At 38.2% G+C, this 24089-nt stretch overlaps 1 protein-coding gene across 1 annotated transcript in view; it reads left to right on the top strand.

Moving 5' to 3' along the window:
- Positions 1-21466, top strand: part of SNX7 (sorting nexin 7) — a 108564-nt gene extending 87098 nt beyond the window's left edge. Inside the window, exons 8-9 of the mRNA XM_055145770.1 lie at positions 1240-1392; positions 20669-21466. Coding sequence (XP_055001745.1) covers positions 1240-1392; positions 20669-20746 — 231 coding nt within the window. The 3' untranslated portion in view covers positions 20747-21466. The remainder of the gene's footprint in view (positions 1-1239; positions 1393-20668) is intronic.
- Positions 21467-24089: the final 2623 nt, after the last annotated feature.

The following is a 24089-nucleotide window of genomic DNA, read 5'->3' as shown; positions in this document are numbered from 1 at the left end:
CCCCACCCTGCCTCTGTGGCAGGGTATTCATTTTGTTCTCTCTCCTTTTGGGTGTTGTGGTTTGCGATAGGGGTATTAGGTGGCCATCGTGTTCAGTCTCTAGTCTACTTTCAGCAAGGCATCTCCCTTCCCTCTCGGGATCTCCAATTACATTTTACTTGGTGTTCCCTTCTCTATCTGGGCTGCCTTTCCCCCAGCATGTGAGGTCAGTTTCCAAGCCATGGAGCCAACCTCCTGGTATTATATCCTACTATTCTTGGGTGTTAGTCTCCTACTCTGTTATTTTATATTCCACAGATGAGTGCAATCTTTCTATGTCTGTCCCTCTTTCTTACTCATTTCACTTAGCATGATACTTTCCATGTTAATCCACTTATATGCAAAGTTCATGATTTCATCTTTTCTAACAGCTGCATAGTATTCCATTGTATAGATGTACCAAAGTTTCTTCAACCAGTCATCTAAGAACAGAAATTTTTGTCTGCTCTCTTTACTTAAGAATCTCCTGGTTCTGGAATGCCTGGATCAGAGAAGGCATTTAATAAATATTTGAATAACTGTATATAAGGTCATGTATCTATTAACACTCATGAGCATTAATATGTAAAATATCACACAAATTGATGGGTTCCATACATAAAGATCTCTTGGTTGGGTGGAGTTATATTTAATAGTATAAATATATCACACCAAGCCTGTTTTGTGGCATATGGGCTATGTCTCACGTGTTTTGAGATATAAACCTTTCTCTATTCTCAGGTCTCTGACTAAAATTTTGCAAGATAAATGTCTGGGCTTCAAGTTAGACTACATAGATTGAATGGGTGTTACAGTGTGTTAGTTAATTGAGCGTTTTTTAAAACAGTTGAAGACTGTCACATAGCCATATTCTTTTAATGTAAGTATCACAAACAGTATTGGTTCTGTATTGTTACAAAAGAATTTCAAAATAACCTGTATTTGAATTTTCCTTTGTTTTGTAAACAGTGAATCTGAAGCCAAGGGTTTGAAAAAGTTAGCCAAGTGCAAATTGGTTACAGACCTTGGAACTACAACTTCCTGACTGAATTTAGTGTTTTTCTTCCTTTCATTACTTGGTACACATAGTCAACACTGATGAGCTTTCCTTAAAGAATGGTTCTTAAGAATTTTGATAGAAAGTTTGGCTTAAATACTTTTGAGTTTGAATAGTGGGAAGAATACATAGATCAACATATTCCTCTTTATGATTGACTTTAGCTTACCGAAGAGATTGGAAAACTTGAAGATAAAGTGGAATGTGCTAATAACGCTCTGAAGGCAGATTGGGAAAGATGGAAACAAAATATGCAAAATGATATCAAGTCAGCATTTACGGACATGGCGGAGGAGAATATCCACTATTATGAACAGGTAATTCTTGATGTTTCTTTTTCAGAAGTTTCCTTTTCTTTTCTTTCTGTCTTTCTTTAAAAGAATCTATTGAGGAGCCAGATGTCCTAAATCCAGGAACCAAATGTCCTACCAAAAGCAGCATTAGTATTGCAGTGTCAAACTCGTTGCTAGTTAACAGGAACATACTAAACTTAGTCCATTGAAACAGATGTGCTTATAGAGAGCAGTGGCGTGCATTTCTTCTACACAGTGTGAGATTCCCTAATTTGTGCTGAGCTTCATGTAGGAAGGAATTGTAAGACATGATTTTTTTGTTTGTTTTCCTCCTAGGATTTGAACTCTCCAGAAGTGCTCAGTAATGCTTCCTAACAATTTTTCTATCTCACTTCTTTCTTGTCTCCCATTTTTATTGCAGTAACTGGTTAGCAACTGCGAGGAAAGAAACAAAGGCTCAAAGAGCAGAAAATCTACCACCTAAGGCCTTGTTTTCTTCCATAACTATTCAAAGGATAGAGGAGCGTGAGGTTTCATAGTAACAGCAGGGTTTTTGTTTAATTGCTCTAGGTGCAGAAAAAAGAAAGCTAAGTCGCTGTGTTGCATTTCAGGTTCTTTTCTTATATTTTTTTCCAACATTTTATCAGTTTAGTCATTTTTTAACTTTTTGTGTTTTTTAATAGAATAATGCTGGCAAGGGTCTCCCTGGAAATACTCTACTTTGGGCTGCAGACTTTGGGCTGCAGATTTAGTGCCTGGTAACACTTGGATTAGGGTTCTAGGGTGCCATGAGTCAAACTTGGGGTCCCACACATGCCAGTCACGTGCTTCCCATCTTTGAGTCAGATTCATTTGTCTTGGTCACTGATATTTTATGTGAATTTGATATTATTGAAGTTTCACAATAGAAATGCATTGCAGTGAGATCTAACAATCTAAAAGGATGTAGGGATGTTCTTTTGAAGATATGTTTAAATGGACACCAGAATAATGCATAAGAAGTAACCATGTAAACATATGAGAAGGACTCCGGGAGAAAACAACATACACAAAAGCCTGGACGTGAGAGAGAATATGCTCATATCTTAGGTTTGTTTCCAGAGGATAAAGGAGTGGAGAGAGAGTTAAGTTAATCCTGGGACTTGCAGGGGAGAAAGACATATACAAGGACCCTCTTAGGCTCCTGGCTGGGTCTGGAAATTAAACTGAGAAATATTAGCAGGAGCAAGGCAACTAGCACACATTTATTATTACTTCTGGCAGGCTCTGGGGACTATATGGATGCCAGGGATCAAACCTGGGTCACTTCCAAGGCAATGCCATACTTGCTATGCTATCTTTCCAGCCCTTAGCTTTTATTTATTATTATTATTATTATTATTATTTGTTTATAATCTCGCATGGCAGAGCCTGGTAAGCTACCCGTGGCATATTCAATATGGGCCTCATTCTCCTGACTCTGAATGCGACAGGGAAGAATGGTGCCCATTAGAGCAAATCGATGAGCAGTGGGAGGACAGTGAAACAGTGATATGTGTTTATGATGTAGGAGTACTGCTATTTATTCAGCCATTAATTAAGCTGATTGAATTGGGCATGAACTCTGTTGTTTTTTTTTAAAAAAAATATTTATATTGAATATTTGTGAGATAGACTATTACAAAGCTGTTCATAATTGGGTTTCAGTCATACAGTGAACCAGCACCCATCCCTCCACCAGTGTGCATTTCTTACCACCAATGTCCTATTTTCCTACCACCACCCCCCAACCCCTCACCCCCCACCCCCAGCCTCCGTTTCCTTTTGTGCATTATGGTTTACAATACAGGTGCTAAGAGGTCATGGTGTTTGTTCAGGGCATTTGGTATTTTTGTCAGGACGGTAAAGCTGGAGTAGCTTTTCAATTGGGTGGCCACTTTGGGGTGTGGATGTGACTGCCGAGGCTTCGGGAATTACAGGGAGGTGGGGGGAGGCAGCTCATTCTGACCCTGACAAAATCTGGAGATTTCAGTCACAAAACCCGCAGACTACTATTTTTAGTAGATTATATCTCAGTGTGATCTGTTCTCAGATGGTGGAGTCGGGCCAGGGACATGGCAGTGATTTAGGATCGTGGGAGCAAGCAGCTGCCGGGAACTCTACTTGGGCGGGCCCCAGACTAACTGGCCCCCTTCGATTTGCCCCGGTCTGTTCACCCTTGTGCAGGTCCAATATTAACTGCAGCTTTTGTTTCTTCCGAGAATTATTCATGGGTCTCTGCACGAAGGCCAGTCTAGAGCTTACAGGGTGGCGCTGGAGTTGGTTCATGAGGGTGATTGCTAGTGCTTCCATGTGTATTGGGAAGTGGGGGCAGGTAGCCCATCCCAACTCTGAGAATGCCTGGAGATTTCAGTCACAAAACCCGCATACCCGAATTTTCAGCAGATTATGTTTTGGTGAGGTCCGTCCTGAGACGGTGGAGTCAGGCCAGGGGTATGGCTGTGATTTTGAACTGTGGAAGCAAGCAGCTGCTGGGGGCTCTGTTTGGGCGGCACCAGGCCAACCTGCCCCCATCTGACTTACCCTGGTCTGTTCAGCCATTCTCGGGTCCAAGCTTAACTGCAGCTTTTGATCTCTTTAGAGATTTATCTATGGCCTCTGAAATATGGCCAATAAATGGGCGTGTATAGCTGAGCCAGAGGTGGCTTGTGGGTATGGCTCTCACAGACCTACCTTTTTAGTCATTTCATTTCTTGGCAAACCTCTGGCCAAAGGCACAGTGGCAGTTTTGGGGTATAGGAAGCCTGAAGGCACCATCAGGCTGCTGGTACATTTGTCCTGCAAGTACAGGTTGACCTGCTGGCGGCACCATACCCCCATGAGCTTTTATTTTTTAAAGAAAAAAGACTCCTAGCAGTTCCCTGGAACTCCATCTGAAATGTTTGGGTTTTGACTGCACCTCCACATAAATAATATATTTTTATCATTGTGAAATTGAATTTGGTTCATATAAAATGCTGTTTTCTTAGAAATAGTTAAATTAGCATTTTGTGCCATATTGCCAATTGCAAATTTTGCTCTTTGAGGCAGTTTATAGAGTATGTTATGCTTTTAACTCTTTTACAAAGTTAATTATAGTTTTAAATGTTACTAGAAATACATCACTTCTTCTTGCTTTATCTTTATTATATGCATTTGGGCAAATCATTGGTTTTCTTTATTATAACTTCAAAAGACCCCTTGAACCCCTTTGTTGTTTTCTCCTGAGTGAATAACTTTTAACTAATTTGGCACATGAGTCCCAGCATAATCAGGAAGTTGGAGCCCTTAGTAATCAGCCTTCCTAATTAGCACACAGGCTGAGGCCGGAAATGGCAACAATCTATTGTTAACTGTTAACTTCACAATGTCTCAGATATAGGCGGAAGTGAAGTGTTCCAGAAACCTCTCCATTCCCTTTTAAGGTTTGGTCACATTCTAATGGAAACACTCTGTTTTCTATCACCATGCAGTGCTCAGGAGATGTTCCTTGCTCAAGGCCACCCCTACTGATGCTTAAGGGACTTTGCTGGGGATCAAACCTGGAATCTTTATGTGTAAAACATGTTTTCCAGATTTGGAGCAATCTCCCTGGCTCCTTTCATGAACATAGATTGGGCTTTTTTTAGGGGAGCACAGAGAGGCTACTGTCCTCCCAGTAGTGCTCCAGGGGTCCTAGGTGGCACTCCCTATGATTCCTGGCCAACCCAATGGGACAGTTGAATGTCATGGTTGGGGCTCTGTGCTGGGCAGGGGGGTGCAGGGGTCCGTATGGTACCAGGTTTCGAACCTGAGCTGTTACCCTGCATGACAGTCTCCTTTGAACTAGCCAATTTTGGAATTTTAATGAAGTCAAATGAACACAACTTCTTCAAACTTAAAATTTAAATATCAAGCCAACTGAGGAAAATGAGGTTATAAATATAATTTATATTTAAAATATAAAGTAATTCTTATTAGACGCCAATTATTGTCACATTAAAGTGTCATTACTTTACTTGAAGACAGCTAACTATTTTACTAGATATAAAATAGGTATTTCTAAATAAACACTGAATAGTTAAAAAGTTTATTCCTGTTCTGTCATGACCACAGTTAATAGATATACTGAGCCTATCTTTAAATGACAGTGATAGGAAAATAATAAAGGCAAAAATCTCATTGAATATGGGTAAATAATTTCAAAGCATATTGACATAGCAAAGTTATTTCCTCCTAAACTGTGAAGGAAAACTAAAACTATAAACTATGTCATTGAATAAAATTCCTGGATATTTTCAAACAGCATCCTAATTGGTTTTTGTTTGTTTGTTTGTTTGTTTGTTTGTTTAACTTTATTTTTATTTTTAATGAATCACCATGAGGTACAGTTACAGGCTTACATACTTTCGTGATTATGTTTCAGTCATACACTGATCGAGTACCCATCTTTCCACCAGTGCCCATTCTCCATCACCAGTGATCCCAGTATCACTCCCACCACCCACCAGCCCCACCCCTCTGAGGCATGCATATTCTTTTACTCTCTCTCTCCCTTTGGGTGTTATGGTTTAAACAGCATGCTAATTGTGCCTAGTATTTATATAAGAGTAAATTTTTGTTATTGGTCATAATGGTATGATTTCAGTTAAAAAGTCTATGATGGTGGAGAGATTTGAAACCTTGAAGAGTACTACATGTGAAGGATATTCTTGAAAATTTAATTTTAATTTGATAAATAAAAAGATAAGTGCCTGAGTGAATATAATACTGAAATAATACAGCTAATGTCTCTGCACAGTTTTGTTTATCAGGGCCAGTGAGATAATACAGGAGGCAAGGTGCTTGCTTTGCATGCGTCCCACCCCAACGTGGGGTCTGCCTATGATTTTCCACACAAACACCCTCTTCTGTCTGCTCTGCTCAAGGTTTATTCCTAGCTCAGTGCTCAAGTATCTTCCTGGCAGTGCTCAGGGGACAGATGTGGTACCAGGGATTGAACCCAGGTTGCTCACATGCAAGGCAAGTGTCTCACCTGCCTTACTGTTCTCTATTCTCAAGTGCCCATAGTCTTTGAGCACTGACAGAAGCCTTTTCAGAGCACCGATCCAGGAATAGCCTCTAGCAGGACAGGCGTGCACCCTCCCCCAAGAAAACGAACAGCAACTCATAGAACTGTTAGTGAATGTTAGAGAAGTCTTTGTTTAGTAGTCTTTTTCTCATGCTAATGGGTCTTGATCTTAAAGGATTTTGAAATCAAGTGTTTATATTCAAGTTAAAGAGATTCATTTACTAAAGACTTTCTCAGCATCTTTGGGTGGCTCCATGGCTTATCATTCTAAAAGAATAGTGATTTTCTTGAGCACAACAGCATTTCTTCTGCACTATTTCCATATCATGGCTCCCAGTTTGGGAAATACTGGACAAATCCATGAATCAGTTCTACTCAGAGTGTGGACTGATGCTTAGTTCATAAGCGGTCTACCACAGATTGTTGGGATGCATTCAAAAGTTGAAAATAAGCAATTAAAATAGTGTATAGCAATTAAACATAGATCATCTAGGCAAGTGGTTAGTAAATCTTGTGTTGAGTTGTTGAATACAATAGAAGTCAATTGTGGTACTATTTGGGTTTTGTAGTGGTTTCATGTGGAAGTTCACAGTAGTCAGGCTCACTAGGATCATTCCTAGTGGATTGGAAGGGAAAAAAAGTTCTTTGACACAGATAGGTTGGCAAACATTGCTCTAAATAAAGTTCCTTCTATTGTCTTGACCTCTGTTCATCTCTTACAATGAATATAGGTAGTGTATTAACACCTAAGAGCTGGAGCGATAGCACAGCGGTAGGGCGTTCGCCTTTCACGCAGCCGACCCGTGTTTGATTCCTCTGCCCCTCTCAGAGAGTCCGGTAAGCTACCGAGAGTATCGAGCCCGCACAGCAGAGCCTGGCAAGCTACCATTGGTATATTGGATATGCCAAAGACAGTAACAACAAGTCTCACAATGAGAGACGTTACTCGTGCCCGCTCGAACAAATCGATGAGCAATGGGATGACAGTGATTAACACCTAAAAATGCATAGTTTATTTAACATAAAGAATGTTACAAAATTAAATTCAGGCAACAGGTTATGATTTTTATTTGCTTCTAAGAAGACCTTAAAACCAAATGTTGATCAGTTTTAGAATATGAAGTATTTTGTAATTATTCTATTGTTTTAAGTGATTATTTCAGTCCTGAACTGCATACTTTAAAGGCACACCTACAGTTCCTATTTCCTCCTGTTCAGCTGTAATCAGCTTTTATTATGGTTTATGTTAAGTATTTAACATTTTTCTTATTTTCCAAGTTTCTGCTTTCTTTAAAATGTATAAGGAATTTTTTTCACCAGTATTTTGTAGATTGCAATGCCATTATTTCTCAATGATTTGTATAGAAAGTGTTAAGTTTGAGCAGGAGGCAGCGAGATAGTATAGGATGTAGGACAATTGCCTTGCACTTAGACTACCCAGTTTGATACCTGGCACTGCATGTGATCACTTGAGCACCATCCGGAATTGCCCATAAACATAGAGCCAGGAGTAAGTCTGAACATTGCTGGGTGTGCCTGGAAAACCAAAAAGAGAAGAAAAGAAAGGAATTGAATTTGACTCTAAAATTAAGTGTGATACCATTGCACTGGATAGCGTGTGCCTCTCTCACACTTGGGACTAAAGAAGTTTTTCTGTAGTCAGTAAGGGATGTATTCAGAGATATACATGGAGAATGAAATAGCATAAAATCTGTAGTTTCTGAACCAAGAACTTTCATCTTATTGTGCTTTATAAATGATAGCTGTATGCAAAGACCAACAGAATAAATCCTGTAAAAGGAAATGGAGAAAAAAGAAGAAGTGATATAAAATATGTACAAGTACATGCATGCCCTATCTGCAAGAGCATCTTAAAATAGTTCAGTCATAAAAGAACTCTGAAGTTGAATATCAGGATACCTGCACTTGTTTTATTTCATTATTGATTGATTGATTTGGATTTTGGAGTCCCTCCCAGCAGTGCACAGGGCTTACTCCTGACTCCATGCTCTGGGATCACTCCTGGTGGATTCAGGATGACATACGAGGTATTGAGGGATGCAAGACAAGCTCCTTACCCCTGTATTATCTCTGATCCCCGCCTGCATTCATTTAAAAATCAAATAGAGATAGTAGCATTTCCACTCTTCTCCTGTGCTTCCTGTTTACATACCCTTCTTAAAAGTCTTCAAGAGAAGAAAATGAGAAAAATGCAAAACTTTCAAACAGTGCACTGACTCCTGGGTGCAAGTGCCACATTCTGAGCCTGTACCCCCAGACTGGGCACCACCAGGTATCACAGCAGCCCTCACCACCCTCTCTGCTAGGAGCGACTCCTATTGAAAAATAATGTACTTAAATATCCTAATTGGAGTTTCTAACAATACAGGAGTCAAAGTGTTCTTTATGCTTTGTTTTACTTTGATGTTTGACTTTGGGGGCCACACCTTGGGTGCTCAGAAGACTGAGCTTGAGTTGAACTAAAGAACATGCAGTGCCAGGGATTGGACCCTGGCTTCCTTCATGCAAAGCAAGCTCTCAACCTGTTCAGCTACCTCTCTGGTCCCTTTACTGTACTTTCAAAATAAGGTCAAGCAAATGTAGATAGCCTTGATGTTTGAAGTATTTAGTACTGAGCTTCATATAATTGCCTGTTCTAAGTCAAAAGTAAGGGTGGTACAGTGCGGGGGCGGGGTGGGGGGTGGATTAGTTTAAAAGATAGGACTTCAAATTTTGGATTTTGGGATGACTGATAGAGTGATCCTTCAAATAAATATTCCAATTGTGTTCAGTGTTTTGTAGCCACAAATTTCCAAATTGTTAAAAGGAGAGAGAAATGAAATAAATTATTATATCCAAAGCCCCATTTTTAGATGATCTCGAATTAGAGATCTACTGGTTAATACTACAAAATAATTTAAAAATGGACCACAAGATGGCGTTTGTGGCTAATGAGTGCCTTTGTGTGAACGTGCAGTCTAGTATTCTGTGTGTAAACTTACTGCTTACAATCTTGAGAGAGATATAAAACCCTTTAGGGAGGAATCTTAAATCTTGGGGGCTTTTTGTTATCAATAATTTCTGACATTACAAGTTGGCCATTGATTCTTTGATAATGAATTTAAACTTTCCAAAAAATGAAAGTGAAAAAAGAAATTTTTAGCTACTAGCAACTATAGCTCAAATATCTTTCTGGATTGATTACATTTCAGAATTTCAAAAAATAATAATAATCTCCTGAAATTTTTTTGCTATTGCTTTAAATTTAGGGTTAGATAATAAACAGTAATTGCTAAAAGTGTTGCTAAAATTGTAGGCCTGGCCTACAATTTTTATAATGGAATTCATTTTGCAGTGATATTTGTCCTGTGTAGAGATACTAGCTATTGTTACCTCAAATATAGGTGATATTGTTTGTGGCTAAGTTTATTGCCCACAAGCTATATCCAATGCCATTCTTATTTGGAGAAACCCTACTCATATTTCTAATCTCTAATTTACTGAGATGATATTATCATGATACTTTCTAAAAGGTACTTTTAGTGTTGTAGGAAAAACTAACCTTTGACTTAATATGGGAATTTCTGCATTTTTTTTTTTTTTTTTTGCTTTTTGGGTCACACCAGGCAATGCACAGGGGTCACTCCTGGCTCTGCACTCAGGAATTACCCCTGGCAGTGCTCAGGGGACCGTATGGGATGCTGGGAATTGAACCCTGGTCAGCCGCATATGCCCTACCCGCTGTGCTCCAGCCCCCATGGGAATTTCTGCTTTTAGATGATTTCTTTCTAATTCCTTATTATTATTATTATTATTATTATTGTTATTGTTATTTTTATTTTATTAAACAACCGTGAGACAGTTACAAGCTTTCATGTTTGGGTTACAATCTCACAATGATCAAACACCCATCCCTCCACCAGTGCAATTCCCCACCACCAATATCCCGGGTGTACCCCCCCTTTCCCACCCTCCCCCTGCCTGTATGGCAGACAATATTCCCCATACTCTCTCTCTATTTTTGGGCATTATGGCTTGCAACACAGACACTGAGAGGTCATCATGTTTGGTCCATTATCTACTTTCGGCATACATCTCTCATCCCGACCGATTCCCCCAGCCATCATTTCCTTAGTGATCCCTTCTCTATTTCATTTGCCTTCTCCCCTCCACTCATGAAGCAGGCTTCCAGCTATAGGGAAATCCTCCTGGCCTTTGTATCTACTGTCCTTGGGTGTCAGCCTCATGTGATATTATTTTATAAGCCACAAATGAGTACAGTCTTTCTATGTCTGTCCCTCTTTTTCTGACTCATTTCACTTAGCATGATCCTCTCCATGTCTCTCCATTTATAAGCAAATTTCATGACTTCGTCTCTCCTAACAGTTGCATAGTATTCCATTGTGTAGCTGTACCAAAGTTTCTTTATCCAGTCATCTGTTTTAGGGCACTATGGTTGTTTTGAGATTTTGGCTATTATGAACAGTGCTGCAATGAATATATAGGTACAGATGTCATTTCTACTGTGCTTTTTTGCATCCTTGGGATATGTTCCCAGAAGTGGTATTGCGGGGTCATATGGAAGCTCAATTTGTAGTTTTTGAAGGACTGACCATATTGTTTTCCAGAAAGGCTGGACCAGTCGACATTCCCACCAACAGTGAAAGTGCATCTATTATGGGAATTTCTTAGTAAGAAATTCTTAGTAAGAGATTCTATATTTAATATACTATATTACAAAATGTCCATGATGAGGATTATTTTTATTATACTTTATAATAATATGCATCATTGTTATTATTTTAACCAAATTTGTTTTTATTTATTTTCTATAAAATTGTGTAATTGAGCACACACACACAAAAATGTTAGGTTTACTGAAGTTCTGCCCTTTATCGAGCCACGCTGAGCAAGGCAAATTTACAAATAATATTTTCATAGATATAATATAGGTAATATCTAATTAATTTGACCTTGTTTAATTGGGACAAACTAAATTTTTGGCTAGCTGTTTCCATGAAGAGAATTGGAGATACCAAACATAACGTTGGCTTATCATATATGTGGAAAATGAAGTATATATTTTAGTGAATCTTAATATATTAATTTATAAATTATTAAAAAATAATAGCACCTATATCACAGATTAAATGATATTAAAATATTTATGTTTTAGATATATTAAATGGAATAAATAAAATTCCTGGAAGCAAAATTAAGTAGTCCTAGTAAGTCAGTAAAAATGTTTTTTGGAAACTTTCATACTTAAAATTATTTTTCCATGAATCACAAGTACCTTACTCTTTAGGCTGTTGCTTATTATATTTGGACCTGATTGCAATTTAGAAAATATATTGCAAGACTACTTAATAGTTGTGTACAAATAAATAAATAAAATCTATGTAAAGTTACTAAGCTAACATCTAGAACATAAAAAGGTTTCCATAGTATGGACTAGGAGGGTTATTAGTAATTACTATTACTAATAGTAATGACTGAAAAATATTTCTTAGCTTATGAATTTCATTTCATAATTTTATCTATATTTTTATTGTTTTACAGATATCAAATGGTATTTATATTGATAATTATCTTTTAAGTATCAAATATTGAGGAGAGAGATAAAAATATGAGGTTTACCGAAGTTCTGCTCTTTATCAAGCCAAGCTGAACAAGGCAAATTACAAATAATATATTTTGACAACGATCACTTGTCAGCTTCTTATGGTTGTAATTAATTCCGGGAAACCCTCTTTAGCAGGTCTAAGGTGCAAACTGATGGCACTCACAATTTATTTCCTTATTTTGGTTGAGCTAGAGGTTCGGAAAGAAGAAATTTCCCTGAAGTCATAGAACAGGACCCAACCTTTCTCTACTCCACCAAGTTGAAAAAATAGTAACTCTTAAATGCAGAAACTTACATTGGGAGTTATATCTGTAGAAACATTATTTTGTCATCATTTCGTTCATTGTTTAAAAACTTGTTCACATCTGTTGTGAGCTTACTAACTAATTATGAGAATTAAATAGGTTTATTTTTCCTGATGGCAAAGTGTCCCAGCAACTTTGCCCAAGGAGCAAGGATTTACTTTTAAAAAGTGTTGGCATTGAAACTTAAATTGCCAAGCATTTGTATTTGAGAAAGATTTACATTTGTGTGCAGTGACAAAAGAGCTTTTATTTACCTTTTGGTCTGCTTGCCCTAGCAACCCTTCAGCTTTTTGTTTGTTTGTTTGTTCTTGTCTTTTTAAATAGAAAATTTCTTCTTCGTGGGCTGGAGTGATAGTACAGTGGGTAGGGCATGTGTCTTGACCAAGCTGGCCCGGTAGTCCCCAGCCCCACCAGGAGAAATTCCAAAATTCCTGAATGTAGACCAAGAAGTAATTCCTGAGCATCACCAGGTGTAACCCAAAAAGATAGAAAAGAACAGAAAATTTTCTTTGGTACTTTGAGTATATAATTGCCACCCCCCCATTTTTCTTGCAGCACCAGCATGGTTTAGAATACTGTTAATAATAGTTCCGACACCTACGAGTACCCTAGACCTTCCACCCCTGTCTTAAGGACTCCTCCAATCGGACACCTTCCCCTGGGTCAGCTCAGTTGTGTACATCAGCTCTCTAGTTAAGTTGCTCCTTTCCTCAGCTTCTTCATACCCTGCATATGAGAGAGAATGTTCTGTATCTGTCCCTCTCCTGACTGACTTCACTCACCAAGTGAGTCTCCAGTTCTATCCACACCGAGGCACATGGTTTCTTTCCTTCTTTCTTTCTTTCTTTCTTTCTTTCTTTCTTTCTTTCTTTCTTTCTTTCTTTCTTTCTTTCTTTCTTTCTTTCTTTCTTTCTTTCTTTCTTTCTTTCTTCTTCCTTCCTTCCTTCCTTCCTTCCTTCCTTCCTTCCTTCCTTCCTTCCTTCCTTCCTTCCTTCCTTCCTTCCTCTTTCTTTCTTTCTTTCTTTCTTTCTTTCTTTCTTTCTTTCTTTCTTTCTTGTTTTTTATTAGTGAATCACCGTGAGGTACAGTTACAGACTTACAAACTTTTGTGCTTGTGTTTTAGTCATACAATGGTCGAGTACCCATCCCTCCAGCAGTGCCCATTCTCCACTACTGATGGTCCATGCATCCCTCCCACTACCCCCACCCCACCTCTGTGGCAGGGCATTCCCTTTTACTCTCTCTCTCTCTCTCCTTTTGGGTGTTGTGGTTTGAAGTAGAGGTATTAAGTGGCCATCATGTTCCATCTACTTTCAGTCTGCATCTCCCATCCCGAGCGGGCCCCCCTAGCACCCTTTACTTGGTGATCCCCTCTCTATCTGAGCTTCTTTTTCCCCCAGCATGTGAGGCCGGCTTCCAAGCTGTGGAATAGTCCTCCTGGTCCTTATCTCTACTATCCTTAGGTGTTAGTCTCCCATTCTGTTACTTTATATTCCACAAATGAGTGCAGTCTTTCCATGTCTGTCCCTCTCTTTCTGACTCATTTCACTGGTTTCTTCTTTTCTGACCGATGACCTGTCTCTCTTTCTTACCCCTACATCTTTGTTTCTGTCTTTTTTTTTTCCCTCTCAGTTCCACCCTTCAAAGAGAAGCTACAGTTTGGAGATGTGGGCTGCAAACTAGAGCTACCTGTGGAAACATGCTCTGGATTCTTAATGAAAGAGGCTTTTGATAAACTGGTTTCCCAGTCAGCCAGCATCCTGCCATAGAGGATGAACAGCATTTTATTGGATTGTTGATATTTGATTGTTACTGCAGTGAGAAGTAGGAAACATGGGAGGGAAGAGTACTAGGGGCACTAGGAAGCAGCATCCTTAACTGATCTATCACATTATCAAATGATTGATATGAATGGAATATTAGGGCACAAATTGGAATCCCTGTTGTTTTTCTCATGCTAATAAAATCTAAAATTGGAGTTGATTGATAGGCCAATACTATTAAATGTCACCCCAACAGTGCTGCTGAGTATTTTTTATTATTACTTTAACTCTAATAGATATTAGCTTGCTTCAGTAATTGAAATGGTTTAAAGTAGCAAAACAATATCACTTGGTGGGTCTAGAAGCCAAATCACAAATAGGAATACATTTGGGGGATGGCGAGAAGACATACCCAGCAGTGCTTGTGGTGACATGTGGTACCAGTGACGGATACAGGGACACATATAATTTTGTAAGGTTGTGCTTTAAATAAGCTGTAAATAAGTCCTAAGTAGAAATATCTTTTGAAAAATATGTTATTGTTGTAAATAAATGTCAGCCATCTTAGGATTTGATTTCTTTTGTTTTGCTTTGATGATTCTTGATATCCTTTAGTTGTCCCAAATTCTGGACATCCTCAGTTAAATTGTGGAACTATGTAGTATCAACAGTTCATTTCTTAATATTTTATTTAGTTTTTCACATTCAAAGCAAGAGTAGAGAGAAATTTAAAGGATTCTAATAACCAGTTTCATTTTTAAGTTTTTTTGTTTGTTTTATGTTTTCTATGAGGGCTCATCCGGCTGTGCTTAGGTCTTATTCCTGGCTCTGTGCTCAGAGATCACTTATGGCAGACCTGGGGGACCATATGTGGTGTCCAGGATTAAACCCAGGTCATCCTTCCACTGAGATAGTTTAGTGGGCGGAGTGCATGCTTTGCATACAGGATCAGGGATCTCCAGCAACACGTGGTTCCCTAAGTATGGCTGGGAGTGACCCCAAACATGATGCCAGGAGTAGCTCCCAAGCCCTGTTGTAATGGACACAGATGTTCAGATTTTGACCTCAAGTAGTGAAAATTGATAGCTACTGCCAGGCACCTCCCCTTAAACAGAACTTAAACAGTACTGCCACTTAAAAAAAAAAAAATAAAATGCCTGACCAAGTATTTTTCTCATTATATGGCAGTTGTCTTATTATTTCAGTTGTCATTTGATGCTAATGGCCTATAGTCCTAATCGAAAACATTTTTCAGATGGTCAGATAATTTCCTACTGTTCTATTGAAACTGTTGTTTGACTTATAGTATACATTTCAGAAATGAAAATGTTCATGCGTAACACTAATCATCAGGAATGGCTACTGAATATCTTCCTTAAATGCTTATTAAACTAGGGAGGTGACACAGAAATAGGATAACCAGGGAAGTTTATTCACGTGAGGAATAAATGCAATGTTGGGTGCAATTTAGATTGCTTATCTGGCAGAGTGTTAAGTAAGTAGCCTGCTTAGAATTTCAGTTTGAATTTTTATCTTGAGGATGTTCAGAAGTTTACTTAAGTGATAGCTTGACAGTGTTGTGGAAAAGATAGGCTATCTCCTGAATCCAGTAATTGCTATAGGCCACACTTCAGGATTACCAGATAGGCGATTGTGTGTAGATTTGCAGTGCTGAGGCCAGAGAGCTATAGTAGAATGCTTCTTGCAGCCTTCCTCCAGTGTGAAATATGATTCTATTCCCTTACTATCAACCCTTCAACCCCAGTTAATTTCTTTAACTGTGGATAATTTTAAAGTTTAATTTAATTTTTATATTTCCTTCTTTAGTATCACTATTTGGTAAAAGAATTAAATCTAGGAAACTATTCTATAGTTTATTTTCTTGATAACAAAATCTTGAAATACAAATATCAGCTGATATTTACAGTATCTGTATATGGTGTTAGCTATAGGTGTTTAGTAAAAGTTCTTCAGATTATGGAAGTTCTCTTACATTCCAGATTAGCTGGTAATATTTTTCATCAGAAATCCACACTGTAATTTGAAAATGTCTTTTCTGTATTTTGAGATATTTTAAATAACACTGTAGCACTGTAGCACTGTCGTCCCGTTGTTCATCGATTTGCTTGAGGGGGCACCAGTAACGTCTCCATTGTGAGACTTGTTGCTACTGTTTTTGGCATATCAAATATGCCATAGGGAGCTTGCCAGGCTCTGCTGTGCGAGCGGGATACTCTAGGTAGCTTGCCAGGCTCTCCAAGAGGGAAGGAGGAATCGAATCCGGGTCCGCCACGTGCAAGGCAAATGCCCTACTCGCTGTGCTGTTGCTCCAGCCATTTTGAATAAGATACTATATAATATATTCGGTTATATTGAGGTCCTAAAGTTAATCTAGTCTTATATTCCTGGGGTAAGCCTTATTTTATCATGCTGTGTAGATTGTTGATTTTGATCAACAATAAAAAAATTGCTAAAAGTTGTAAACTTTTGCTTTCATATTTATGAGGAACATTGTCCTATAGTTTTCTTTTGTAATATCTTTGCTTTTGTCAAGTTTACAAGTATGTTTGTGTCTTTAATTTTTTGGAAGACTTTGTGTAGAGTTAAGATTTATTTTTTAAGTGTTTGACAGAATTCAACAGTGAAGACAGTTGAACCTGGAGATTTCTTGGTGGGATGATATTCAATTCATATTCGAATTCATTTAACTTATTTATTCTGGAGTAAGTTTTGGTCGTGCATGTCTTCTACAGAATTGGTTCATTTCTTTTAAGGTTTTTGAATACTACTGTATAAAGTTCTTCATAAATTTTCTACATTTTTTCAATCAATGTGATCTGAAATGATTCATTCCTAACAGTTGATTTTTGTGTTCTCTCTTGTTTTTGTGATTAATCTTTTAAAAAGAGACTATTTTAAATTCATTAGGATTTTTTATTTGTGGAGCTATAGCACAGTGGGTAGGGCGTTTGCCTTGCATGCAGCCGACCCAAGTTCAATTCCTCCACCCCTCTAGGAGAGCCTGGCAAGCTACTGAGAGTATTCTGCCCTCACAGCAGAGCCTGGCAAGCTCCAGTAACAAGTCTCACAATGAAGATGTTACTGGTGCCCGCTCCAGCAAATTGATGAACAATGGGGACAACAGTGCTGGAGTGCATATTTGTTTAGTGGCCACACTCGAGGGACCAAATGGGGTTTGAGCCCAAGGACCAAACACAAGTGCAAAGCAAATGCCTTGCCTGCCTGTGCTATCCAGCCCCTCTAGAATGTTCTTCAATCTGTATGTTTTTTTTCAGCTTACTTTGAATTTCATTTGTCCTTTCTCAGTTTTGTAAGATGTTGGGAGGGGTCATACCTGGCAATGATGGCTATGGCTTTTTTCAGTTTTTAAGGGATTAGGCATTTGGTGCTATAAATTTCTCTCCATCTACTGTTTTATTACAAATTTCTGATATGTTGTGTTCCTATTTTTATTTTGTTCAAAATACACCCTCAACTTCCATATGAGTTATTTTTTTGACACAAAGACTTATTTATATGTGTATCCTGTTTGAATTTCACATATTTTGCAATTGTTCATTGATCTTTTTCTTGTTGAGTTCTAATTTGATTACAGGATATTTGGAGAAAAAACTTTGAGTCACTTTAAATTTTATTAAGATAAAACTTAAAGTATAATTTGTTATGGTAAATTGTATGTGTGTACATAAAAAATATTTCCTTTATTCTGTAGATATCAACTAAGTAAATTTAATTGATAGTAGTGTTCAAATTTGCTTTATCTTTGATGATTGTATGTCCAAATGTTCTATTAATTTTTAGACAGGTGGATCAAAATTAATTATAATAGTGGATTTTTCTTTCTTCCTGTATTTCAATTTGTGTTTCATGTGTTTTGAAACTCATTCAATGTAATAGCATTGTAAATTGTGTTCTCAAGATGAATTGGCTGCCTTATCATTATGAAATGACTTTTATCTCTGATAATAATCTGCCCTGATATACTTTGATATTAAGGTTGCTGCTTTAGCTTTCTTTGCACAAGCATAGCATGGTGTATATATATATATATATATATACACACACATATACATATGTATATATATATATATATTTATTGAATCACCATGTGGAAAGTTACAAAGTTCTCAGGTTTATGTCTCAGTTATACAATATTCAAACACCCATCCCTTCACCAGTGCCCATATTCCACCACCAAATACCCCAGTATACCTCCCACCCCCGCCCCCCACCCCCAACTGCATAACTGATGAATTTCACTTCATTTTCTCTTTACCTTGATTACATTCCATATTTCAACACAAAACTCACTATTGTTGTTGGAGTTTCCCCCCAAGAAAGACAGCCCTACTACCAAGGAAGCATTTGATAATTAGTTTTCCATTGCTGAGAATGAAGAGATATGTAGCCCCACTGCTCCAAGTACATAACTCTTTTTTTTTCCCTTTTTCCTTTTCCTTTTTTTTTTTCCCTCATCCCCCTTCCCACACCTCATAGTATGGTGGACGCCACGCCGCGCTTCTCCCTGAAAATGGGAAACAACCGGGAAAGAGGAATATTTCCTCTTCTCAGCCGGCGTGGGGCTTTTGCTTAGTTCACAGTCCAGAGAAATGGCTGCTACTTGGATTACCTTCAATATTTCTACAAAAAACTCACTGTTATTATTTGGAGTTTCCCCCCAAGTCAGACCTGCTAAAAAGGAACCGTTTCACATTGCTGACAATTAAGAGATGTTAAGTTGCACGGCCGCACGGTTTTGGATTTCTGTATAAAGTTCAGGGAAAATTCTGCCAGAAATTGCATAGCCCATCTCACAGTCCCAGTGCATTGCTGTAAGAAGCTGCGCTGGATGCCCAAATGTGTTAGGTCTCTGGAATCAAAGTCTTTAGGCGCAGAGGGTCCCACAGTATATATTTTTATCATCCTAGTTTATTAGTGTCGCTTGATACTTAAAGTATAATGTTGTATAAATGAGCATAAAAAGGGTCTTTTAATTTAATCCATGTCTTTTTCTAGAATATTTATATTGCAATAAATATAATTTAATATGTACATTGGTTTGTTGTAACCTTTACATTTAGAATTGATATTCTTATATTTGAGTCTGTTAGCTTACTATGTATTCTAAATATTTCCCCTCTGCCACCCCTTATTTCTCATTTTGCTAGCTTTTGAATGATAACTTTGCAAAGTTCATGAGATCTTTTTGTCAGTATATTAGGTATAACTTGGTTTTATTAGTTTGACGGTCACTTTCAATGGTTCAGTGTATATTCTTTCAGTCTGTCTTCAAATAATATGCTATATCACTTACCATTTAGAAACTTACAATTAAATTGTTTTATTTCTTATGCCTTTATATTATTTTTGCTTCATATTTTAGCCATATTAAATGGCTAAATATATGTATATATTCAGCCATGTATAAATATATATATTTTAGCCACACAAATTGCCTTTGTATGTGTGTATAAGCATGCAAAATAGTAACAAGCTCTTGTTACTATTATTATATATTAAGTAGCCAGTTATATCTTAGATAGTTTTAAATAATAAAAATATATATTTATTTATATATTGCCCATGCACTTACCAAGTCTTTGCTTTCTTTCACCACTGAAAAAATGTTGCTCTGCTCTCTTCTTGAACACATTATTTCAAACAAGATATCTTGTGATTTATATCTTTCTTCCTCTATTTATAACATATGAGCTGTTATCATTATCTTTTAAGATAAACTTCATACATATAACTGAGACCTGGCCAGTAGGATCTGTCCTAAACAGAATCATAAAACAGGTCACATTTTTGCACACCTGTCTTCACTATTCTCAGTTCCTCCTGATCTACCTTTGTTCCCACACATTCCTAATGAATACTCACTACGTGGGCACAACAGATCTTCATAGTACAAATGTGTGTGTGTGTGTGTGTGTGTGTGTGTGTGTGTGTGTGTGTGTGTGGTGCCAGAGATCAAAGCCAGATGCCATTCACACTAGGTATGAGCTACTGAACCACTTCCCCAGCCTACTATTTTCTTTTTTAATTGTGGTCTTATTTTGTGGTATTTTGCATGATTGTTTGTATTTATTTTGTAAATTTCGTTTTCACATCACTCTAATGGTAAGTACTCTCATGCACTTAATTTACAACTGAGGACACTATAATAGAGGAAATTCAGATTTGAATGAGAAGGTACCTTTGTCTTACCATTTGGGCTGACATCTGACACCAGCTTCCTTAAATGCAGGTGGTCTTTCTCTCTGTCTTAGTGCTGTCTTCTCCTCGGACTGTGGATGCTAGCCCATGTTATCTTTGAATCTTTGTCTCCGCCCCTGTTTAGCAATAGTATTTATCATTCACAGTTAAAACATGTAGAAAATGTCAAGGACCCTGGCAACTGACAGGAGAGAGGGGAAGGGCAGCTTGATCAAAGTACAGCTATTTAATGATGTAGTAATATTCTAACGCTGAAAGTGGATTATTATTGATCTCATGGTGTGTTTCCTTTATTCAGTGCCTTGCTACGTGGGAATCCTTTCTTTCCTCACAGACCAACCTCCACATGGAAGAAGCCTCTGAAGATAAACCTTAATCCTATTAAGGACTTGTGTGTGATCTTTGGAGAAAAGCATCTATTAACCAAAGTTATTTTTTTTGAACGAACTGTGTCCTTGATTCTGTAGATGAAATGTTTTGCAACTATTTGGAAAACCAACATCTTGAAACTCAGGTATTCCAGATTATTGTCACATAGCTATATACCTATATAAAGAGATAGATATATAAACTAAACCTATTTTAGTTTTAATTGTTTTCTTAAAGTTTTGTGCCAATACTTTCATATAGAAGGTTGGTTTTTTTTCAATGTCTATGGAACATGTCATTTTACATATATTGTAAAGACTCGGTTTTAATAAGAAGTTTAATACGCAACAACTGGCTGTGGTTTGTTCTTTTCTTTACTGGCAGCACAAACCTTTAAAGAAAATTATGATCCGTAGTCACAGTGTTTTCCTTAATGGCTGTATCAAGACACTTTCCCACCAACTGTGAATAATGATTCCCTGGCCTCCACCTCCTCTTAGCACACATTCTTTTATTTCTGAATGCTAGCCATTTTTATAGGGGTGAGGTGACCCTCACTTTTGTTTGGGTTTGTATTTTCCTAAAAGAGAAGTGATGGACAACTTTTTCTGTGCTTCCTAGTCAAACACTCACTGAACAGAGAACTGGGAATGTCGGTTAGATGATTGTAACACATGCCTGGCACATGTGAGATTTTGAATTTGATCCTGGTTACCACGTGACCCCAAGCACCACTGGGTTGGGCCTGCATGTGCCCCATTACCACTGGATGGCCCTGGCGATAACCAGTAGTGCACAGGCCGAGTAGCACAGCACTGACCTTGGCACTGGACAGACCGAGAATCACCCCACAGCACCACTGAGCATGACCCCTATAAAAACTAAACAGATGCTTTATATATTCAGTTATTTTCAATTCTGAAATACTGAAAAATACAAAATTTCTAGTACGAAGATTAGGCATCTCCATGTTTATTGGAGCACAATTACAGTAAAGACGAGCTGGAAACAACCTTTCCGCCTTTCCGCAGATATTACAAAAAGTTATGTACATATACAAATACACACACACTTTTTAAAAATGATGAAATCCTGCCATTTGCAACGATATGGGCTGATAGAAGGAAGTATGCTTTGTTAAACGTCAGATGCAAAAAGAAATACTATGTGATTTCACTCGTGTGTATATATAGAAAACAGAAGATGAACTAAATAATATAAAATAAGAGTTTAGATGATAAGGTCATGTAATGGTTACCAGAAGGAAAAGGGGAAAGATGAATGCAGCTGGGCTGCATAAACGTTCCAGTGCCTCTGACGTCTATAAATAAAGTTGAGAGGAATCCAAAGAGTACAAGAGTGGCGGGATATTTTGATGAACATTTTACTATATTGTTCTTTCTACAGCTGCTTCTCCCGGAAAGGAGCATAAAATGAGGCCCCCATAACCATGCCACTGAACTCCAAACCAGGGCTGCCCCAGAGGGGGGCGGGTGAGAGCTCTCCCCACCCAAAGGGACCCAGCCCTGACAGCCGACCTCCACTAACCAAATGCCGCCACACCCCAGGCCACTTTCCAAACACTCGGATTGAGCCTCACGCATGAGTGAACATATTCCTGGACACATCATCATAAAGGGAAATGTATATATGTGTATATATATGTATATGTATGTATGTATATATATATATATATATATATATATATCTTGGAGAGCCTGGCAAGCTACCAAGATTATCCCACCCGCATGGAATAGCCTGGCAAGCTACCTGTGGCGTATTCGATATGCCAAATATAGTAACAATAACAGGTCTCATTCCCCTGACCCTGAAAGAGATTCCAATCATTGGGAAAAATGAGTAAGGAGAGGCTGCTGAAATCTCAGGGTTGGGACGAATGGAGATGTTATGGTGCCTGCTCGGTAAATCGATGACAGTGATATACAGTGATATTCCACTTATCTTTAGTTGTGATTTCCTTGGGGTTTTGGGGGTGTTTTTTTTTTTTTAGAGAACATTTTGTTTATTTCTTCAGATTTTTTGCATAGATCATCTTGCCATGTACAAAACAGTCATATTTTTCTTTTTCCTTTTCATTCTATATGCCATTCTTTTCATCTTAACTTTTAACAGAGGTTTAGAGCTTGAAAAAATGGTGAACATGCTTTATATATATTTTTTTAATAAATTTTATTGAATCACCATGTGGAGGGTTACATAGTTCTCAGTATTATGTCAGTTATACAATACTCAAACACGCTTCCCTTCACCAGTGCCTATATTCCATCACCAAGCACCCCAGTATACCTCCCGCCCCCTCCCGCCCCCCCAGTCCCCGCCCTTGAAAGTGATAAATTTCACTTCGTTTACGCTTTCTCTTGGTTATATTCCATGTTTCAACACATAACTCACTATTGTTGCTAGGGTTTCCCCCCAAAAAAGAAAAGACAGTCCTACTGTCAAGGAAGCATTTGATAGCTCTCCATTGCTGAGAATGTAGAAATAGTAAGTCCCGCTGTTTGTTACATAACTTTTCCATTTCCCCTCCCCCTCGTCCCGCGCCACCGAGTTCACGCCTGTTTAGTAATCACCACGCTGCCTGACAAAGGGAAAAAAAAAACGAAAAAGATGGTTATTTCCCGTCATCAGCCGGCGTGGGGCTCTGGCTTAGTTGATAGTCTGGTAGAATGTCTGCCAGCAGTTTCTGGAACCAAAAGTAATACGCTGGTATTGGCCCCGGCTCGAGATTCCACCAGCGTCCCGCTGTTCCAAGTACATAATAATTTATTCCCTTGTATCCCATTCCCACGCCACCAGGTCCGTGTCAACTTAATGGACATCATACTATGGTTAATGCCACGCCGCGTTTCTTCCCGAGAAAGAAGGATATTTCTTCTCAGCCGGCGTGGGGATATGGCTTAGTTCAGTCTATAGAGATGGCTACCACTTTGATTGCCTTCAATATTTCAACAAAAGACTATTCTTGTTAGGATTTCCCACCAAAGTCCAACCAGTTAAAAAGGAACCATTTCATATTGGTGATGATTAAATGACATTAGGTCGCGCGGCCATGGCAGCGGCCTCACGGCTTTGACTTTCTGTATAAAGTCCAGGGAAAGTACAGCCAGAAATTACACGTCACTACAAACTTTAACCCTATTATGGTCCCTCCAAAGACCAACCCGTTACAAAGGAACCATTTCATATTGCTGATGATTAGATGACATTAGGCTGCCGCGGCCGCGCGGTTTTGGGTTTCTATATAAAGTCCAGGGAAAATTCTGCCTAAAATTCTATCGTTACAATCTTTTACCCTTCAACAAAAAGCTCAGTACTATTGTTTGGAGTTT

The sequence above is a fragment of the Sorex araneus genome, chromosome 8, assembly GCF_027595985.1.
Source record: "Sorex araneus isolate mSorAra2 chromosome 8, mSorAra2.pri, whole genome shotgun sequence".
Lineage (NCBI taxonomy): Eukaryota > Metazoa > Chordata > Mammalia > Eulipotyphla > Soricidae > Sorex > Sorex araneus.
Note: the sequence above shows the minus strand (reverse complement) of the source record. Positions and strands in the feature narration are given on the sequence as shown.